The sequence below is a fragment of the Calliphora vicina genome, chromosome 1 (genome assembly GCF_958450345.1).
Source record: "Calliphora vicina chromosome 1, idCalVici1.1, whole genome shotgun sequence".
NCBI lineage: Eukaryota > Metazoa > Arthropoda > Insecta > Diptera > Calliphoridae > Calliphora > Calliphora vicina.
The window spans coordinates 112,095,202-112,118,476 of record NC_088780.1 but is presented as its reverse complement, the minus strand read 5'-3'; the positions used below and the strand labels follow the sequence as shown (position 1 = coordinate 112,118,476).

The window sequence follows — 23,275 nt, the reverse complement described above, 5'->3', positions numbered from 1 at the left end:
ATTCCAAAGACAAAACTACAAATACAAAAAAATGCAAAAAGTGAAGAGAAAAAAATAAATAAACTTAAAATAGTTTTGCTTTAATTCTTGGTCAAAGCGGTTGTGAGAATTTTTTACTTGGTCATTATTGGATTTTATTATAAAAAAATTAAAATAAATAAGATATCGTTTAGGCCGGGTAAGTTATTAAATTTTAAACATAGTTTAGGCTTAATCAAAGATACAATTTATTTAACAAAATTTATTTACAAAAGGCCTGAAAACAAGCCTGTGAAGAAGGCCTGCTACCAGGCCTGTTGAAGAAGGCCTTCTATCAGGCCTGTTAAAGAAGGCCTTGGCTGGCTAGGACATCGTGTGTAAAAAATGTATGAGTATGGAATGGGTCAATAAGTCCTTGAGTCTGCTAAATAAGGCCTTCCAGAAGGCCTGCTTACTACTTCTTTTCGCCGCTGGGATGTCTTTGAAACTTTGTTTGTATTTACATGCATAGACAATAACTAGATAGGTAACTGAGAGCCAAAAACCTAAGTCTGTTGTCAAAAACCTAATTCATACATGTATTGCATGTATTTTGTTATAGTATCACCTGTATGTGTGAAAAGAGAGTAATTTTTCAATATATATTACTCTCCTTCCTTTTTTTTGAAATGAGTCTTTTATCATAACTAAACGAAACTATTAAATTAATCAAAATCTAAAACAATCCAAAAAGGAATATTCTTTATCACGCTTTTGATTTCTCCAACATATACAATCAGCGAAAGAGTTTTTTTCCAAGAAAAGTTTTATTAAATCTAAAGAAAAAAATCGTTTAAATTATATTCTATTTATAAAAAAATTATTTCTGAAGATCTCACTAAAACCCTAAACAACAGCAACAACGTCATAATGCAAAAAAAGTCGTTTCGAGAAAAACGTCTTTGAATGTTTTATGACACTTTACTATTTCTTAAATAAATTTTCAACAAATCAAGCGATTTCAGAAATATAAATAGTAGATGTTAATATCTTTCTAATCTGTATTTATCCCAAATTTTTACTTATCAAATACACGGGAAAACATGAATTTTAATTTTGATGTTTACAACAAAAAAACACTCTCATACAAAAAATAATATACTCTTTTGAAAACTGATAAAACTATATTAAAGGTTACATTACACAGTTCAAGAAACATGGATTTTGAGTTATAACATTGTTGCAGCAAATAGGCGATATGTTTACAAAAATGATCTCAAATACCTTATTTGCTGTTATGTTTTTCTACACAAAATTCGTTGTTGTATTTTCAATTTAAAATTAAAATAGAAATTATTCGCTTAATCGAATAATTTTAAATTAACCGATTATTAACCGAATAAATCTAAACCTGCTTAATTATTTGCTCGATTAACCGATTAATTGAATACCATAGTAAATACGTGTTCTGCTGAAATGTAACAGTAAGAATCCGGATTTGAATGCTAATATTTTATATTGGTATCCAATAAAACATAATGAGGTAATGAGGAATGAGGATCCCTGCATATTATTGGTGTAGCATTGTGTTATGTATTAACTTGTGGTAAAATAATGTTTAATATAGGTAGTATTTTTAAATAACTATTTATAAATAACTAGGTGATTTCATAAAATAAAACAACTTTCAACACAATGTCAATTTATATTGTTTTTATATAAATGCAGAATTTTTATTCTTTTTGCTCAAAAATAAATAAACACATTAATAATTACACATACATAAATAATTTAAATAAATTAAAATAAATATTTAGCATTTTTCAAAGGAATAGAATACAAATAAATAAATTAAATAAATTAAAATAATAAAAACAAAAAAACATACTTCGAATAAGAAACTTATAAATTAAAATTCAATAAATACATTAAAGCAAAGAACAAAAATGTGTAGAACGTAAAGAACTTAACAACGCTAACGGAACAAAAGAAACTCAATGGATGCGGAAATAAGCGGTCTTCTAAAGAAATGCAAAAAATAAAAATAAAAAGAATAATACAGTTATTAAAGTGCACATAATACAATAATGGATGTTGAATAAATGAGAAGCGATAGATACTTGTTTGTAATCAGTCTGTATTTATTACCAGTGTATTTGTACAGCTTAGTATGAATGTAGGAAAATATTAATGGAAGCACGTTTACAATTTACAAGAATTTTGCAACATGCAACAAACTGTATTTGAAATTGCAGGAAAATGTTATTTCTATTTTTTATTTTTTTTTTTGTTTGAGTTTGAGCATTTCCAAGCAGATGAAATGAAGAATTAAGTTCAAAGTTGAGTTGGAGAAATTCAAATGGAATATGAAATGAAAAACGTTAAAGTTTAATTAAAGTTTATAATAGAATTTACGCAGCAACAACAAGATACACGATATAAATAACAGTAGAAATTATATATAGAAGTGTTAAATGAAAGAAAAAATTATTAAATTACGGTAAAACAATAGTTAGATGGAAATATAGATTGTTAAACTAACATGACAAAAGACTAGGCAAATTAAAATATAAATGAAAACCGAAAGAAACTGAATGTGGCAAATGGAAATTCAGTTGAAAACTAGATATTAAGATTAAGATAAATTATTCTATACAAAATAATAAGTAGTGAAACTAATAAGAGTTATAAGCTAGATATAAAGCTGAAATTGATTGATATAAAGAAGAGGAAGAAAAAGAAGATTTTAATTACAAAATGTCATTGGAAAGAAGACACAGAAAATATGTGAAAATTATCTATAAGATAATTAAACAATTTTAAATAAATCTTCTAATTTTTATAATTTTTGTTCTGTCGATGACTTTTGTAGCTGCTGTTGTTGTGGCTGCTGCTGCTGTTGCTGCTGCTGTAGTTTCAGTTGTTGCTGTTGCAATTGCTTTGTATAACTGCGATAGGCTAAATCGTGAGCCTGATTCAGTGATCTTCTGTCCCAACCACCACCGCCGCCGCCAGATGACCAACCGCCACCACCACCGCCTCCACCCGAAGTCCAACCGGTACTGCCGCCCGATGATTTGCTCGAGAGTAGTTTCTTCAAGCCCATAATACCCGCCAGCAACAATGCAATCTTGGAAATGATTAAAGCCTTGCCAGCCAACATATACAACATTCCCATAGCAATTGGCAGCATACCCATCATTTTCATAGCCATACCCATCATCATCATGCTCATCATTTTCTTCATTTTACCACGACCTTAAAAGAAACGAAACAAAAAAAAAACCACAAGGTTTTGGTTTTTGATTAACAAATTGTGGGGAGAAATTTGTCTGCAATTAAATTATTTAATGTAATTCCAAGTAAATATGTTGAATAAAATTGCGTTTTCTAAAACTGTGTATAAATATAGATAAATGTTTCAACATTACTTGAATTTTTTGGAATTTTCCATTAGGCAGAAAATAAACACTTTCATTTTCTTTTTGCTGCTTGTAATCAGCTATTTAATTTGTTATGTTCAAAAAATGCAACATGATGTTCAACTGATTTATATGGTTCGCTTGATTGAGTGAAAAATTATTTTGGTCATGAAACAGTGGCTGAATATCATAAAAAAATTAATCTCAGTTTTGATTTTTTTACTTTTCAATAAATTTCAAAGTCATTAGACCACACAAGAAATTTTCAAAAACATATTTTTTTTAAGAGTTATACGGGAATACAAAATTAATATTATAGTAAGAATTGTGCTAAATGTCCCAATTATTGATAAATTCACTGACATTTATTGTTGGAGGATAAGCTAGTTCCTATGCGCATTTCACTGGTTGCTTAGGCCAGATCATCAGGAAAGCTTTAAAAACTAAAGATATTATATAAATCAAGCTATAGAGTCAATGAGAATTACAGACACTCAAGCTTTATTTGTCAAAATATCAAGGCTTATACAAAAACTCCAACAATAAACAGTGAGTTTATCTTTTCTTACATTTTTTTGTTGCGCCATCGACAGTAGATTAAAGTAGGTTTGTTAGAGAAATTTGAATTTATTATATCCCAAAGTGGTGATTTCTATTGTCCTTAATAATATTTTCTCCATTCTGTGTATTGTACAGTTGAGAATAAATGCCAATTTACATGCTTTCTTTCGAGCTTTTCAAATTACCAAAACCACCCAGCTTAAGCATTCATTGCCAAGTAATGTGTTAAAATGCTAAATTCTAGCGCTTTACTACTTACACAGTAGTATTTATTATTTTAACACATTGATGTCATTGGGGACAAGTACTTACCACAAGTGCTTATAAATAAGTAATTACTTTAATATCACTAAAAAATAGTTACAAGTAATGACTTAAATAACCCATTAATAGTTAGGTCTCACAGAAGCCGTTATCAATAAAAACAGCATGTGCTCATGCCAATGATTATGTTATTTTTTAAATATTTATTTTTTTAAAAAATTAAAATTTTCTCAACTTCAATTTCAGAGTATTAATTTCGATTTATCAATTTCAATTGTTTTTTTCTCAATATAAAATTGAATTTCTTAATTCCAATTTATATTTTCTCAATATTAATTTCGATTTATCAATTTCAAAATTAAATTTGCAATTCTGAATTTCAATTTGTATTTTCTCAATATTAATTTGGATTTCGTAATTTCAATTTAATTTTTCTCAGTATTTAATTGCTTTTCGCAATTACAATATCTATTTTCTCAATAGTAAACAGGATTTCTCATATTGAATTTCTATTTTCCCAATATTAATATGGATTTCAAAATTTCAATTCGTTTCGATTGTTCAGAAAAGCTAGTTACACATAAATATGCCGATGACAATTGTATTAATTAATAACTTTAACACATCAGAGCCAACAAACGGGAAAACTGAAATTGAACACACGAGTCACATTTAATTTCAATTATTTCTTCTTGGAATATATGAGGTATTTCATCAGCAGACATAATGAAATGATTTTAAAATACATATGTAAATTATTTTGTCAAACATCAGGAATATCTATGTATCTTCCATATACACTCCCTGCCACATGAATAGGACCCCACTTTGTACTTTGTGCAACTGCAATTCTCTGCAATATTTGCAAACTATGTTTACTTGCTCTGACATCAGATTTGTGTTCTGGAAAAGTCCCGTTATAGTTTTTTTCATATTTTGTTTTGTCACTTTGTTAGGACCCCCCACATTAACTTTAGTTTTCTTAAGCAAGTGAACAAGTGCGATAGAAAAATATAGTTTTAATGCAAATTGAGTTATTTTAATCACAAAAAGAAAATGTTATAATGGGTCGAGGAAAAACCTTAACAGACGCTGAAAAAATAAAAATTAAAATTTATAGGGAATGTGGACAACTGATCCACAAAATTGCTGAACGAATCAAAAGAAGCCGAAATGTGGTATCTGCTAAAAGTTTACTTTCGGCAACTGGTAAACGTGCTATTCTCAGAGTAGCATACAATTTTCACGACTCGTCTGCACAAATTAAAACTAAAACTGGTGTAACGGCGAGCGAGTTATTTTGAAGGCTAAACATCTGAAGCGTTTAAAACTTAGAAAAAACCATCACTTAACGAAAAATAATGCTCTTGGGTTCTTGTCGAACTCACATTAAGTGGAATAACGAGTGGCACCGTGTCGTTTTTTCAGATGAAAACAAAAAATATTTTGAAGGTCCTGATGGCTTCAATTATTATTTTCAGGGGTTATGGTGTTTGGAGCCATATCCTATTATGGTACCTACGAACTAAAATTTTTGTCCAGCACCATGAACGCTAATTGCTATATTGGAGTGCTACAAGAAGCATTTCCTCAATTTTAGAACATTTGTGGATGCTTACAGTGGACATTCCAGCATGGCAATGCGCCAATTCATACTGCCCAGGTGGTAAAGTCATGGCTACGCGATTAAAATGTTAATGTGATCGAGTAAGGGGGCCAACTCGCCGGACCTTAACATCATTGAAAATGTTTGGGGATGGCTAGCTCGTAAAGTTTCTGCTTTATATCCTACATCACCATAGTGGGTGTTATATTTGTCTAACACCCACCTTATCGATTACAATCACTTTCTGAGTCGATTAAATTTTTCGGTCCAAGGACCAATCCTATTGAAACTGGCTGAAATCGGTCCATTATTTCCGAAATTGGACTTTATTGGTCATAAATGTTTAATTTATATATACATATATCTCCACAAATTCCGCTCCAAATAAGTTTTATATATACAAAATTCATGTCACCAAATTTTGTTACGATCGGTCCATAATTAGTCATAGCTCCCATAAATGCATAAATCGCTTAAAAATTTTGGTATAAACACAACATTCAACATAGTTAACTTTCATATAGACATAAATCACACGACCCAATTTCATGGTGATCGATCCATAATTGGTAATAGCTCCCATATAATGCCCACTTCCGAAAATCACTTTAAAATATAAATTATTGAAATTTTAAAAGAAAAATGTTTGCTCTTTTACTTAGTGTAGGGTATTATATGGTCGGGCTTGACGGACCAACTTTCTTGCTTGTTTTTACTTGGTTTACAGATTTTTTAAAAAAAAACCTACAAAATTTAACACTACAAAAATTGGTTCAATATATACACTGATATTGAACCAATTTTTGTACTGTTCAATAAAATCTAAATTACCTTTAAATAGAAATAAAAATTAAGTTCGTAAAACTTTTTTAGTAGAAGCTATATCATTTTGTAACAATTATATTAAGGGGTCCTATTAATGAGGCAGGGAGTGTATATACATAAATATTTTGAGTTATTCTGTTTATACGGACCCACAAAGGGCCGGGGACCTTTGATCCATTTGAGAATCTTTGATCTGACAAGTAGTTGTACATACTTATGTGTGGTACATAAATATCTAGAAAAATGTACCTGACATTGAAATGATGGTTGCATGCTAAGAAATTCTGTCGAATGGTTATTAGCCAAACTTACTTTTTACCGGTTAATGAAATGTTGTAAAAGTTTAATTTGAGAAATCTGACGAAGATGCCAAACTCTGTCATACAATTATTATAACATGATTCACCATGATTTGAGTATGCTTGACTATGCATGATAACTGACTAAATTGACATTAATTTGATATTGCAAAATGCTGATTGCGATCATCCGGGTTTTAATTTTTAAAACTCTTATGCCGTTTGACTTCTCTAAATATTGTTTAATGAAAATTGTTGTCCGAAAAAAATTGTTGTCCAGTTTTTGACGATTTCAAAACTATTTTGCGATATTGATGATTTTTTAGTCCAATTTGGACGATTTTATACCAACATTTTTCAAATTCAAGTCGACCTTTGTCGCAGTTGCAAGAACAGATAAAATTAGGAAACGGCGAATGTCCGGCTCTACTATGAAGAGACACAGATTTCTGGGCAATTATATACTAACATGGGTGCATTATCTGGCTCAAGAGTCTAGACTTAATCACCTACTGAGCTTACAGGTTCGATTTAGTAACTTTCTACATCTGACTAGTGGTATGTTGTTGTCAAAACAGTGTCCATTCGACTTTATTTGACTGTTTGCGCGTAGTGAACTACCGCGTAACAAGTAAGCGGGATATATTCGGCTGTACCGAATCTTGTATACCCACCATCAATATGAGGGACCGATTCTCACAAAAGTTGGTAGAATGATTTAGGTTCATGTAAAACCTTTTTATGTGCAATTTAATCACGTATTTATTATTATAAGATAATTATAAATCTTCAAGTCATTTTCAGAGGAGGTCCTTGTATGGAGACTGGGGACAAATGTGGCTGGATTTTCGCAATACTTTACAGTATAATTTCAGAATACTTAGAACTAATAAGTGCAAAATTGTATTAGAATTGCATAATAAACATATGCTCAAACAGTGTTCCGGGGGACATTTGTAAAATTATGGACTATTTGGTGAAAACATTAACAAACCTTAACAATAGAGCTCCTTTCATTTGGGCCCTATCGAAAATTCCACAGACAGACAGACGGACGGACATACCTAGATCATCTTAGAATCTTATGAGAACCTAAAATATACATATATAATTTTGTGGTCAGCGATGTATATTTTGATGTGTTACAAACGCAAGCGCGGATACAGAGGGGGTAAAACCAAAAAGTTTTCATATAAAAAAATAAAAAAAAAAATTCATTTGTTCATTTGGATCCGCGCCTATACAAACGGAATGACAAAATGGGTATAAAAATCAGTGACACATACCGGTAGACCATAGAAAAATATTTCCTAATATATTAAATTCAACATAAATTGGAGACACTAGACTTTGGAATTCTGTATAGCCCATAAATAATTGTGGTGAAACCAAATTTACCGATTTTTTTATTTTTTTAATAGATCATCTGCGTCCATTTAAATTTTAGCATTTAAAAGTTGTCGTAATTTGCAATAGTTTAAGGTTTAATTTATTGCCATAAATTTTTCGAAAATACAATTTCTTTATAAATGACACCCCCAAGTCGAATGGGAGGATTTTATATTTTACAGGATTTTAATATTTTTTTAATAAAAGTCGTGATACGAGAACATCGTAAAATACTACTAAAAAGTCTTCGTGATACATACAATTTATAATATGAAAAAATTCGAAATTTCATAGATCAGTGTCAGGCCGAGTAAATTCGATACAATACCCACAGTATGTTTGGTGTAACCACAATTGAAAAGTTTTGTTGGGTTTTTAAACATTTTTTATTATACCCTACACCACCATAGTGGGGAGGGTATAATGCGTTTGTGCAGGTGTTTGTAACACCCACCATAAAGTATACCGATCGACTTAGAATCACTTTCTGAGTCGATTAAACGTCTGGCTGGCTGGCTGGTCGGCTGCCTGTCCATGTAAACCTTGTGCGCAGAGTACAGGTCGCAATTTTGAAGATGTTTCGATAAAATTTGGTGTATATTATTTTTTCGATCCAAGGACCAAGCCTATTGAAACTGTCTGAAATCGGTCCATTATTTCTCCTAGCCCCATAGAAATGTACTTCCGAAATTGGACTTTATCGGTCATAATTGTTTAATTTATGTAGGTATCTCCACAAATTCCACTTCAAATAAGTTTTATATATACAAAATTCATGTCACCAAATTTTGTTACGATCGGTCCATAATTAGTCACAGATCCCATATAGACCCGCTTCCGAAAATCACTTTAACGTGCATAAATCGATTAAAAATGTTGGTATACACACAAAATTCAACATAGTTAACTTTCATATAGACATAAATCACACGACCTAATTTCATGGTGATCGGTCCATAATTGGTCATAGCCGCCATATAAGGCCCACTTCCGAAAATCACTCAAAAAGATAAATTATTGAAATTTTAAAAGAATAATATTTTTGCTCTTTTACTTAGTGAAGGGTAGTAAGAAAGTATGGTCGGTCAAGCCCGACCATACTTTCTTACTTGTTTTAATTAAGCATTTTAGTTTAGTCTCTTCTGGAAAGATATGCATTCAATGTTAAACTGTTTATATATTGTCCATTATAACTGTTTTATTAACAGGCATTTTATGCTTCAATAATTAATAATATGGCAATAGTATTATTTGTCCTTTGTCCTCTAGTACTTTGAATTCAAGTTAACATTAATTTGCTTATATACGAAATAAATATTTATTTTGTTCGTAGCCAAGGGATGTAATAAAAGGTTATAAGTATTTATAATTATAGGCAAAATCTGTTTATATACGAGTATGTTGAACTTGTTTTAATTTACATTTATGGTACACTCAAAAAAAAAACTAAAAAATTAAATCTTTGATTTTCCTGAATAACATTGTAGCTGTATCTTTATACCATGTATAACCACGTAAAACTCATCAAATATTGTTGTTATAAAAATTAGCTTAGATTTATCATATTTCTTTTACAAATTTTAAGCTAGTGAGTCTTAGAAAAATCCACCTCGGATATATTATATTTTTAAAACGATCCAATTTCTTCGTTTGTGTTCCGATTAAAAAAAAATTACATCGAGCACTACAAAAAAAAAACTTCGTAGCTATCAGTTATCTCTAATATTAGCATTTGAAAATTAAATTATCAACATTTCTACCCTCCCTGCTTAATTTTTTTGAAAAAACGGGGTATCTTTCAAGATTTTCTCCATTTTTTCTTTTATGGGACTAACAACAAATGTCAAGGTAAATTCTCTATTAAGTTTTTCCTAATTAATTTCTCACGTAAATAAAATATTAAGCTAATTTTGACGGTATTCATTACCATCGTGATAGTTTTATTAAAGAAAAATATAGATATTTTTCATAATATAAATTTTATGTACATCGAGATATTCTCATATCTCGAAAAGTGAGCACAGAATTTTAAAATTATTCAGCATTTTTAAAAAGAACACATTAGCATTTTGCAATTTTTATGCCCATCCGATTGGGTTGTGTTATTTATAACGAAATTGTGTCTACGCGATATGATAGCCAAGTTCAACAATTAAGAGTGCTGAATTCACCAAAGTATACTTTAATTTTTGATTAAAATCAAAATTGTTTTCTTTTGATCCAACTAAATCATATTATGATCCGTAGTAATTATATTATCATTAAAAGTTATTTGTGGCAATACAAAATTTTGTTTAAATGGTTGTTTGTGTCAAAATAAGGTCCTCCCTATTATACCAAAATTAGCAAAGAAAACGTTTTCAATTAATTGTCGATATCATCTTATATAAATGCTTATTAGTTTTGTTTAAATTATGCAAAGATGTACTAGGCCTGCTCATATAAACAACTTTGTGGTAGTAACTCTAAAATTCTTCATTAGTATTAAAAGTTAATTGCTACCAGATTAGAAGATTTGAGAGAAAATTACCAGTTTCTAGGAACATAATCTGTTTCATAATTTTTAAAAAGAAAAACTAATTTTGAAAACTTCTCATACATTGATGCCCAGGTTTAATATACACATCCATGACAATAAAATCGAAAACAAACATATCTATTGCCCGACGGGAGAAAATGCTAGTGCTTCAATTTGTAGGCCTTCTAAAGAGATATTTACACATTCTAAAATATGCGATAGTCATTGCATTCTGCCTTCTGTCCTAGTTGCCAAATAATTTGGGTGTAAAATCGTAAAATTTTAGAAAAAAAAGTTAATATTTCGAAATCATCAAAATTTAAAATAACTTACATTTTCTATTTAATTTTCACTGATTACTTGTTTTGCTAATATTTTAATTATAAAGTATAAATAAATGAGAAATCTGATTTGAGTTACATTAACTCCATTTGTTTACGAATGGAAAAACAAACGAAAACTTAAAGATTTTTTAAAGTTCACTTGTCAAAAGATAGTTTTCGATATAGAGAAATCCAATTTCAAAAGATTTTGACTTCACTTTTCATTCGATATTAAGTATCAAGAAATATGTTTATTAAAAATCGATACAAGATGTTCATACAAAACCTACGAACAGCCCATGAATTTCCCAAAAACTTGTATAGATTTCATTTGTCAAATGCATGTTATAATAAAGGCACTTCGCTAAAGTTCTAGTAAGTGAAAGATTTTCAAATAAACATTTTACGAAACTTTTTTAAAACATTTTTTTTCTTCACAATTGTAATTAAAAAAGTATTTAGAGATATTTAACTACCATTGTATTAAACAAAATTGTATTTTAAAATGCCCTTAATATAATCCATAATTAGAAGACCATAATTCAAATATAAGATAAAATAATTGTAAATTAGTACAAAATATCTCTTCAAAGAAATCGTAAAATTTATGGCAAAATTCATCAATGGGCCATTGTGGACCTTTAAAATAATCAATTATACTTCAAAATACAGTTGTTTTTTTAATTTTTTTGAAATTTTTTTTCGAATTGTTATTTTAAAATTAAAATTTTTGTTTTTTAAAAAAAATTCGGGTTAAAAAATATTTTTTCCGATTTTGACCCATTGTAGGTCCAACTAACTATGGTCTTATATACGTCGTTGCAAAGGTCTTTGAAATATATCGATAAGAGTTCGTTTGTGACCAGGTCACGTCATTTGTTTTTCGGTTGTCATCATTTTTCTGATGGTTTTTGCGCAAATAAAAAAAATGGCGTCCTTTTTTTTTGGAAAATTTTCACTCGTTGTGGTGGTTCAACGCACCTAAAGATGCGCATTTTGAGCAAAAACTGTTGAATATATTGCAAATCTGATTTCACTAGTCGATTGTGCATCAAAAATTAATACAATTGATGTTTTTTGAATCCTTAAAAATAGTTCCAAAAACACACAACAGGGGTCTCAAATCTCATAAACAAAATAAAAAAAGTATTAGATTTTTTAAATATACACGATGATAGGGCATTTTAAGCTTATCAAAATGGTACCAATATTTCATTTCTATCACAACCCGTTAAAAAGTTATGTGGCTTTAAAAATGTTTTGTTAAGGCAAGCTAATACAAAAATGTCTAAACTTTTTTTTACCAAAGATAATTTTCTTGTTAAATAAATAACTTTGAAGCCACATAACTTTTTAATGGTTAGTGATAGAAATGAAATATTGGTACCATTTTGATAAGCTTAAAATGGCTTTTCATATTATGGTTTTATGCTGAATTCATTAAAAATATTTTCCCTAATAACCGTCTTTAAATGCTTGCTTTAATTTTCAGGCCTTTCAATAGATGTTTCCATGTAGAAATTCTATGCGACATTACGCGACAGGTCTCCTTACAGGACTTCAATGGAAGACCTTCTTAAGTAGGCCTTCTATCAGCCCTCTAATAGAAGAGAGTATGCAAAAGTCCTTGGTTCCCAATGTAACGCATCGTCATTATTTTTGATTCTGTTGATTGATCTATTTATTAAGAAAACAATAAACAAAAATTGTACTGTCTGCTTTGTATTTGTCCAGGTATATCGATATTAACCAACTATCCATTTTTTCAATATTTTTCAACTTTGATGGAATATAAAAAAACTATCAATTCTATATTTGCCATATTTTTAAAATAAGTTCTTTGATTACTCCTTTACCTAAAGCACGGATTGATTTAGAGGTAAAATTTAGAAAAAAGGCATGGTTCCAAAAAAAAATTTTTAATCTTTTTTTGGAATATTAAAAAAAAAAAATTGAAATCTTTTATGCAATAATTTTAAACCCCTTTCAACACAACCCAAAATTAAATTGTCGGGTTATATAAACCCGAAAAATTTATTTTACGCTTAAACTATGCACAATACACTTGTTTATAAATACAAAAGATATCAGTGTATTATGTTGTTGTTGTACGATTTCTGAAAATTTAAAATTTTGAGTTGTGTCACTTTTGGGTCATTGGGTGTGAGATATCCGTTTAAAATTTAAACGATTTTGCAATGTGGCTGGTTGTCCTTGTGTCTGAAAATTAAAGACTTTAGGAAGGCCTCTTACTACATTTTCTAACCGTTGGGTAATTATTATTTTAATATTTACACAAGTCCAACAGCAATCAAACAAAATTTAAGGACAATTATTTCTAAATTTGTAATATGTTTATTGATAAGAAATTTAATTTAACAAATTGATAGTAAAATTAATGTTAAAATACAAAATACATATGTATGTACATTCATATTTTAAGATATTAAGGACAATTACAGACGTATTACTGAATTTGAAATATGTTTATTGGAATTATTTTAACAAATTGATATTAAAAGTAATGTTAAAGTTTAACAAACAAAAACATAACAAAAGCCTTACAAATTTACTTTAAATGAGACATGATAAACAAAATAATTTATTTTCACATTTATTTTTCTGAAATAGACATAAAACTTCCATCATAAAATAATCCGACATACACTTGTTTATAGTTTTCGTTATTATTACTTCTTTTGTTTATTTTCAAGGAAAAGTGATGTACAAGTTGAAAAATGTGCCAAAACCGAATAAGTTCTAAGGGAAAGTAGAAAAGACTTGTTGGCCAAACAATGTTTAAATTCATACAGTTTTGAATTAGCAATATTTGTCCTTAATAAATAATAATAATTTATTTTGTATTTGTTAATATGTTAAACTGTGTACATAAAGTTTTATAATAAAACTTGGAAAAAAAAAGAAAATAAAACACTTAATGATTGGTAAACTGTTCGAGTTGCTCGCTCGAATGCAGATGACTTTCAACTTGTTTTGAAATCTAAGAGAAGTGTATGTTCTTTACTATATAAAATTTCTAAACATTTAGGTCAGTGTTCCTAATTTCCCAGACTTTTATCAACCTTTTCCCAAAAGGCTTTAGGTAAACTAAAGATATTGAATAAAACTATAGAGCGAATTAGCTTTGCAGACACTCAAGCTTTTTTTCGACTCCATCAATTTATCTTAAATGAATGGTTTTAGTTATATAATCGATTTTTCACCAAAAAGAAACTAATTTCGTTATTATTATTTATTTGAGCATTAATGGTTTTTGGCTTATTTAGGTAACAGTAGCTAGCTTCCAGCAAAATGGATCAAAGAAAAACCAATCACATTCGATAACGAAAAATCACCGAAAACTTACAATACAACTAACTCAAGAGTGGGGCAGAATCAAAATATTTTGAAAATAAATCTGCCATTTCTAACTGGTTTATCCGATTTGCATGAAATTTAGCAGAGGAATATTCGAATTTATTTTTTCATAACGGTTCCCTCAAAATAGGGCACCTCAGACATGCAAACATTTTAGATGATTGATTTGTCTCTTATAAGTAGTTTGCTTCCTAAAACAAAAATTGTATAGGGAAATTATAATGCTGTTTTATTTTTTTGAAAGGCATCTTAACCCTTTGGGGACTACTGGGATAATACGTCCCAGCAATTTTCAAACTTTCGTATCTTCTTTATTTTCAATGCAGTTTCTTATCTAAATAACCTCTAAACCATGTTAAGAGGAAGTCTTTTCGAGTTCAAGTTTTGATTTTGGGCCTCATGGACCCACCAGGGACACAAATTTTTAAAACGACTCTATTTCTTTGTTTGGATTCCAATTTCCAAAAAATTACATATAAAGAATCTCTTCGTCAAACACTATAAAAAACCTCAGAGTATCTATAAATTATCTCCTATAGCTTAGAAGATACTTAGAAAATTTAATTTTCAACAATTTTACCCACCTTGCTCCAGCTTCTGCATTGGGATAGTATGTCCCAGGATAAAAGTACGTTTTCAGGATTTCTGAGTATGCAGAACATAATATTTTTCCTCATCTTTTAGAATTTGCAAAATCCTAAAGATAGCATTAAAGTGCAATAGAAACCGCCTAAAATATGCTAATAGACCCATCCGAATTTTACCTATATTTTATCAAAATTTTGAATTTAGGCTAAGTGTTCTAAAATCACAATGCTGGTGTTCTTGATCATTCCGTCTGTCCTTTCGTCTGTTGAAATCAGCTTTCCGAAACTACCAAATTCATGATTGATACATAAATAGTCCCGCTGTGGTTGCTATTAAAATTCGGTAAAATCGGCAACATATGGCAGACATTTTTGATCTACTTTTTTATCTATATTTGTATTACTAAGCCTTTAAGTTAGACGATATGGATATCTAATAAAAGAAAATTCAAATTCGGACCGACAATCTCAAAATCTGCTAAACATTTTTTAAATTGATTTTTTTTTAATTTTTCATGTGTTTTGTTATTATAACAAAAACAAAACACATGTAAAATTTACACTCAAACACGTGCTAATAAACACACAATTTTCTAAAAATAAGCGAATTCACTTAATTGTGAATAAATTCGAAAATAATCCATCGAGTTTTATGATCGATATCTCATGTTGTTCCTATTACATGTGGATTTTCGATAAAGTTATAAATCTAAACAATTTCGACGTTTTCGATTTTTCATGATTTTTTTAAAACAAAAAAATTTGATATTTACATGTGAAAAATATATTTGTTATTATAACTCCGAAACTACTGAGCCGATTAAAACGCAATATATATGTCTGTACATAGCATGAGGAAAATTTTTAAAAATTTAATCAATCAAAAGAAGAACATTAACTACTTAATTTTATGTATATCAAACAAAAAAGTAAAATTTTGTGAAAATGAGCGAAATCACTTAATTGCCAATAAATTTTAAAGAAATCAATAAATTTTTATGATTGTTATCTCAAAACACAAAAATTTGCTATTTTCTTGTAAAAAAAATATCGTAAATTATGTGGAGAAACATCTAAAAAGAATTCACAATTTCACAATTCACTAGCTGAATAATTATTTATTATTATATTATACATCAATTAATTTCACAACCAATTGTGGATACCATCGGTTCATATTTCATTATCAGGCTACTTCTAAGTAATGAAAGTAAGAAATTATATAAAATTGCAATAGCTTTTTTTTAAAAAAAAATCCATTCGACAAGTGAATTAGATTTTATATTCGTTATGACAATATTGGTGAACTGGTGAAATTCTTTAAAGCTGTAGAAAAATTACAAAAATGTTTTGTAAAAACACTGTCTCTTTAGTCCTCCCCTTATTATATTTTTTTTATTTACAAATGACAGGCACATTATTGTACAATATCATTTCGTTTGTAAAACGTGTGGCTGTCAAGTGATCTTATTATTATTATACGTCGAGCTATAACTTCTAAATACATATATATTTTTTTGGTGTTCTGAGGCATTTTATTATTTTTATTGCTAAAGGTAAAAAAAATTCGGCCCCAGCTTACTACTAAATAAATATGTATCTATGTATAAGTAGTTATGTACCCGTAAATTGAAAAAGAAAAACAATTGCCTATTTTCCCACTACAACTATTTCATGTAAAGATGTCATAAAATTTATTTCTCTTACTTTTTATACGATTTCTTTTTATTTTGTTTTTATTTAACATGGTTTCTTTGTCACGAGATGATTATAATGGCTGGCAAAAAAAAAATAAAACTCGCACACAAAACTTCAACACCAGAAAAATGCTAATAATTTGGTTACAATAAAGAAATATGTAGTACTTGGTTGTGATACTTTTAAGTGAAACAATTTTTAATATTCTAGTCTTCTAAACACGTTCATTAAACATTCTTGTCGACATTTTATTTACCAACTGATTCTCCGACTGGCTTTATTAACTTTCTAATTAAATTGTTTTTAATGAAAAGCCAAAAAAGAAAAACTGCCATAAAAATAGAATATTTACATGGACTTGTTTTCTTTTATTGTTATGGTTATTCCAACTGTTTGTTTCTGTCTACCTATTGTGATATAATAATTTGATTTCAATACTATTTTTAGAATAACATTTTTGTATTTTTTTTTTTCATTAGTTTATTACACAACAAATTCTATCTATTTCTCCCATCAATGGAATATTTATGTTTTTTTTTTTGGAAATTTTCTAATAAATTTTGTTTGTTTCTGTTATTAAGGACGATCAAATATATAAAATTCTGAAATATTAATAGAAAATGTATACGAGTGAGTTTAATGTTTTACAGCTTAAGTAATGACTTTGTACAGTTTAATCCAAAAATAATTGTCATACAAATGTAAATATTTCCTGAATCAATGAACGCCATATGTAGGTTAATAACACGATGATACAAAAAAGAATAAAGTAGTAATAGCTGGAAAGTGATAACTCTCGGAGATGCTTAGGAAATTTCGAAATCAGATTCTTGTTATACTCGACAACACCTACCAGAAAAATAGTATGACTTCCCAGGTATTTCTATAGCGCTTTAAAAAAGATGCAATCGCGTTGAAAGGACTTTCATTTGATAATCGATTCGATGTACAGAGATATATCCAAAATTATTGTTTGATCATATCGTAATCCTTTATGAACCGATTTTGCTGATCTTCTATACGAAAGTTTTCGAATGTATATCTGAATTGTTGGTATAAGATTTGGATCCGTCAGATATCAAATGCCTACGAATGCTGGACGAACATAGTTATATAGACATTCCTTTTTATAAAGATCAAGAATACTGAAGAAATTAAAATCAGAGTAAACATAGTTAGAAATATCCTGGGTTTGTTAGTTTTATATTTCAATAAAGCGGGTCTTTGCAAAAACCTCTACACTGCAAGGTAGAAAGAGGTCCGGAATAAGTAAGTAAGTAAAGCGGGACAAATTTTTAAAAAGTAGAAATGAGGCTAGATTTAACAACTGTACGCGGGACATAATAATAAAGAGTGAAGACTGTCTATATAATTTATGTATTTTCTTATAAAAAAAACTCTAAAAAAATCAATATGTGACAATAATTTTTTTTCTCATATGGCTGGTAGAAAGTTTTTAACTTTTTTACTTGGATTAAACAATATATTATTGCAGGAAGCTTTATTTAATACATTTAAATTCATAATATAATGTGAAATATTTAAGGATATTTCTTGAGGTTGTAACATCAATTATTTAAAAGGTTTGAAATAGTCGTGTTGAAAATTACATTATTTAAACGCTATTGTCTAAATTTGGATTAAAAATAGATCTCACGATCTATTAAAAATACTGAAAAATTTCTTTAAACTTTGGTTTCAAATCTACACCACCATATAATTTTCCGCCAAAAAGTATTACCCCAATTATTTATAGGCTATACAAATTTCCAAAGTCTGTGAATCTGTAAGTTAGAAACGTTACTAAATATATCAAATTAATGAAAAAAAAGCTTATTTTAAATTTTAAATTTTTGAACGATCAGAACTTTCAGATGTGAAAGTTTAGTACCTTAAGATTTTGGATTCACTGTTTTTTTCTATGGTCTACCGATATGTGTCACTGATTTTCATATATTCTGAGTCCTTATAACTATTAGAGTCACTGTGTTGGTTATGATTACCTACTAACCCACAAGTGGCTGAGATATGAGCAAAAACAATTTATAAACAAAAATTAACTTTAACTGATATACCTAAAACACAGAAATATTTAAGAAGTACTTTCTGAATTTTATGTATTCAAAGATTTATCCAAATGGTTACATAAATGACCGAGATATAAGCGAAACCCAATTTGTCTTAATGCTAAACTCGCTAATCTAGTTTAGTATTTCTCAATATTAATTTGCTATACTGAATATCAATTTTTATTTTCTCAATATTAATTAGAATTTCTTGATTTCAATTTCTTTTCCCCAATATTAATTTGATTATCAATTTGTATTTGCACAATTTCCACTAGAAATTGTGCTGTCAAAAAGGAATCTTGTTCTCTTAATTTTGTAAAAGAATTATCAATTTATAAAAAAAGTGGGCCGTGCTTGCAATGAAATGGCTCAGGTGGGCCGTGAAGCAAAAGCTTGTGAGAACTCCTGCACTAAAGAGACTTGGAGAGGACACTGTACATTCACTTGCCTAGTCAAATTCGGAATAATAAATTTTATTTTTCTTTAATAGCAGCAATATTTTATGTTTAAACTTCAACACAGTAATAGCACAACTACATACCTTCTTCCAATCCCCGGCCAATTTCATCCGAAGTTAATTTCGGAAAACTAACTTGCAACGTATGACCATTAAAGAAATGACTTAAACGCTCCACCAACATATTAGTTAATTTGGTGTCACGATCTTCACCGGAACGCGACAACGATGATTCCAATTCATTTTCACTAAACATGGGACGTATAGCTGGCAGATCACTCACTGAAGTGCCCGGTAGGCGTACAACTTTAATGCCATCGGCCACGGTAATGGCATCAATATACGAAATGCGATCAATAAAGGAAATAGCTTTTTTCTTAAGACATGGCACAAAACCACCTTCGGCCCGGGTGCACTCATCATAGATGCGTAACACTGTACGAGTGCCAGCATTTTGCAGGGTTGTTGTTGACGTTGCAGAAGAGGAGGAGATATTTTCAGTGCTGGCACTTGTGGTAGTTGTTAAGATACATAAGGATATGAACACTATTATTAGTAGTTGAGAAATTGTAAAAGTCTTTTTTGACCACATTTTAGCTATAGAATTTTAGCACTTTTTTTTTGTTAGCTTGTTGCTTTTATTTGCACTTTGTTTTGTTTGTTATGTGTTTCTTTTTTGCACTTTTTTTAAAAATATTTGTGTAATAATCCTTTGTGTATTTGGCTTTGTGTTTATATGGAATTTCGTCCTTTTTTCTGTTTGGTTTTTGTAAGCACTGTATGAGGTTTTTTATTTATTGTTTTTTTTTAATACGATTATTTTTATTTTTTTGTTACAACTTTGGTAGTGCTTACAATATAAATTCTTCTATAATACTAATGCCAATTTGGTTTGTTGTCTATACTTTTATACATCCCATTCATAAGTTTTCTGAGCGTTTGTTTAGTTTATGTTTTGTTTTTTGTTTTTGTTGAAAATTGTTTCAATTCTTTTTCTTTCTTCACTTCATTTCAGTCTTTCTTTCATTGGTTTTGTTTTGATTGCAGCCAAAAAGAAAGACAGCAAATGCCACATTTCTTTCACTCTTTCAAACTTGGCTGCAAGCTTTAAAACAACATGTCTTAGGCATGATCAGTTGTGAGGTTGTAACAAGTTGGCTTGCAACATTTAAACCATCTTTCAGTTAGTATGAGCTGTTGAGTTTTAGGTTGGTAAACAAAATTGTTGTTTTGTTGTTTACTAAAGCTACTGTTGTTGTTTACCTTAATTTTTTCTTTATATTTGTTGTTGATGTTAAGTTGTAATGATCATCTATCTTTCGGCTAAAACACTTTTGCTTAATTCAATTATTTTTTCACTTTTTATCTTGCTTTTTTATTTTTTTTTTGACTCAACTCAACATATTTTCCTACCAATTGTGGTAACGACACTTATATTAACTACGAGTATTTCAGTGTTTTTTTATTTAGTTTTTGTTCAAGTATTTCTTTCATGGTCAATATATGCTACTGAGTTGCTGCTGATTTTTATGTGAAAATCATCATATATCAGCACATGGTTGATTTGTTTACACCGAATGTCTTTTAAAGGAATTACTGATTGCTTATTTAACTGCCAGCTCCCCTAGAGAGTTGTCATTGATGGTGTGCTTTTGTTCAATACATACTTATTTCGGTTTTTACTTGCAGCCATCAATTTGTTCATCATCATTAAAAGTGTTTATTAATTTGTGTGGCATTTCAATGGTGAACTTTTATCACATTTTACAAGTGCCCTACTAAAAGTGAATTTGAATATTTATATAGAAATTTTTTTACAAATTGATTTTTTGGTTTTTTTATAATATTTGGGTTGAAATCTTCTAGAAAAAATCAATTTCCCAAAATTTTAAAATTTTCAAAAAATTGCCTTTTGTTCTGCGGCTCCTCATATATTGAAATAGAAATCAAAATATTTATCCATAAAAGTATTTAAATTAAAATAAATGTAATGCAATAAACTAAATGTTTAGCATTTGTTCTCAGTCCAGCATCCAAGATATACAAAACAAATTACTCTGCTACTTTTAAATTTGTCTTTTATTGCTACTACTACTACTAAAATGTGAAGTTTTTATTAATTTTTTAACTAGACTACTTGTGTTTTTTTGTTGCTACTGCTACTTGTAGTCCAGTTTAAATGTGTTTTAAGAGTTTTATAAATATTTAATTATGATTACATATCAGACATTACCAAATTACTTTTAAGTTCACTGACCAACAAATTGGGACTTTTTGATTGAAACAGATGTTCCAGTGAAATTTTCCGACACACATTTTCGTGAAATATTTTTATCCTTAAATTTCTTTTCTTGATTTTCTCGAAAAAAGGGTCAACTTAACCTCTATAGAGAGGAGCTATAGGGTTAAGATCCTCCACAAAAATTATCCCCATAAAATTCCACAATATAACTCTGACAATAAGAATTCTCTCAGACATTAACTTACAAGATTTTTTCATTTACTTAGTATAATGCTCCCTTCGATCGAAAACTTTGACCAACTGTTAAAAAAAAAACTAAGACCAGCTTGACTATAAGTTTATTCTACAAAAATTATCTAATCAACATGCCATTTCAGAATTATAGGGTAGCTATTATGTTCCAAAAATGCTGTTGGACAGTGTTATTGTAATTCAGACGGTATGAAGTAGTCATTGAAAAGTAAGTTGTTCAGTAATGGCAAGTCATTACCAAGTTTTTGCTGAGTAATATATATATGGGGGATTTCATGTCAAGTGAACCAACTTTTTGAGAACAAAAAAAAAAAAAAAGGGTTCATTTTGAAAAAAAAGCCAACAAAGTTTTTGATTTCGGAAAAAAGTTCAAAAATTTTGTATTTTTTTAAATTTTTTTTCGAAAGCTTGAAGAAATAGCTATCTAAACTATTTGGGACACATTTTGCTAAGAACAATAGGTAATAAGTTACATTGATGAGAAAAAATACCTGTTTAGCCAAAATGTCAAATTCTGGTCGCCTCTAACTCAGAGAGTTCTTGACCGATCTTGGTGCAAATTTCATCACGATCGGAAGACATCGTTTATAATAGTAAGCTAAATATTTTCAAAAATTTAGCTTACTATTATATTAATTGCTGTACAGATCCTAGTGGAGTCAAATTTTTCTTGAATTTCGATGAGCGACGGAGAGAGTCTCAGGTATGGATAGAGTTACACAATATACATACGAGTATCAAAACATAATAAATTCGTTTATTTCGAATTTTGAAGTTATTACGTGGGTAGAAAAATACCCAGATGCCACAGTATCAGGTGTAACAGATAAAAATATGACATACATATCAATAAAAATACCAAAATCATATACCCGGATCTTGGATTAGGCTAAAAATCCATTAAAGTTTATTGGTTTCATAAAATTTAAATATTTCTTCACATTACGATCGATATCGCAAATTGTGTGTGCATTATTTGACTTACAATTCATGAGTACATAAGTATTTATATTTATCTTAAAATAAGTACATTGGCATGCAATGCCAGTCAGTCTATTATTACTCGTACTTGTGGAGTAATTTGTAAATATTTATGATTGATTTCTTTATCTACTTATTGTTTTTTTTAATAATTGCATTTATTTTGATATTTTTAACTTGTTTCGTAAATTAGTTTTTTTTTGTTTCCATTCAGCTTTTTGTTTTTAGAAACCCACGCGTTTTCTTTTATTTTCAACATGAGCGTTTCATTAATATTTTAGCAAGTCATTGACACTGACACCGTGACTTTTCATATGTTTAACAAGGATCGTGACTATTATCTTTTTTGCTTTGTTTAATTTTTTGTAATAAATATCTGAGTTTTTTGCTAAAATATTTTGCGATCTTGTAAAAATCATAATCATTATATGAAAACAAACTGAGGT

The 23,275-nt window shown here is 29.1% G+C and overlaps 1 protein-coding gene across 1 annotated transcript; it reads right to left on the bottom strand.

Moving 5' to 3' along the window:
• Positions 1–2,694: 2,694 nt before the first annotated feature.
• Osi12 (DUF1676 domain-containing protein Osi12) lies at positions 2,695–20,061 on the bottom strand. The gene is made up of 2 exons (XM_065505957.1): positions 19,439–20,061; positions 2,695–3,216 (listed from the first exon to the last, which is right to left on the bottom strand). Exons 1-2 carry the CDS (start codon positions 19,944–19,946, stop codon positions 2,798–2,800), a joined length of 927 nt encoding a protein of 308 aa, XP_065362029.1. The 5' UTR covers positions 19,947–20,061; the 3' UTR covers positions 2,695–2,797.
• Positions 20,062–23,275: the final 3,214 nt, after the last annotated feature.

Excerpts from the sequence above, each read along its gene's own strand:
- Osi12 (XM_065505957.1), bottom strand. The coding sequence starts at position 19,946 with ATGTGGTCAAAAAAGACTTTTACAATTTCTCAACTACTAATAATAGTG. Across the intron at positions 3,217-19,438 it reads TGGCCGGGGATTGGAAGAAG|GTCGTGGTAAAATGAAGAAA; the intron begins GTATGTAGTTGT and ends GTTTCTTTTAAG.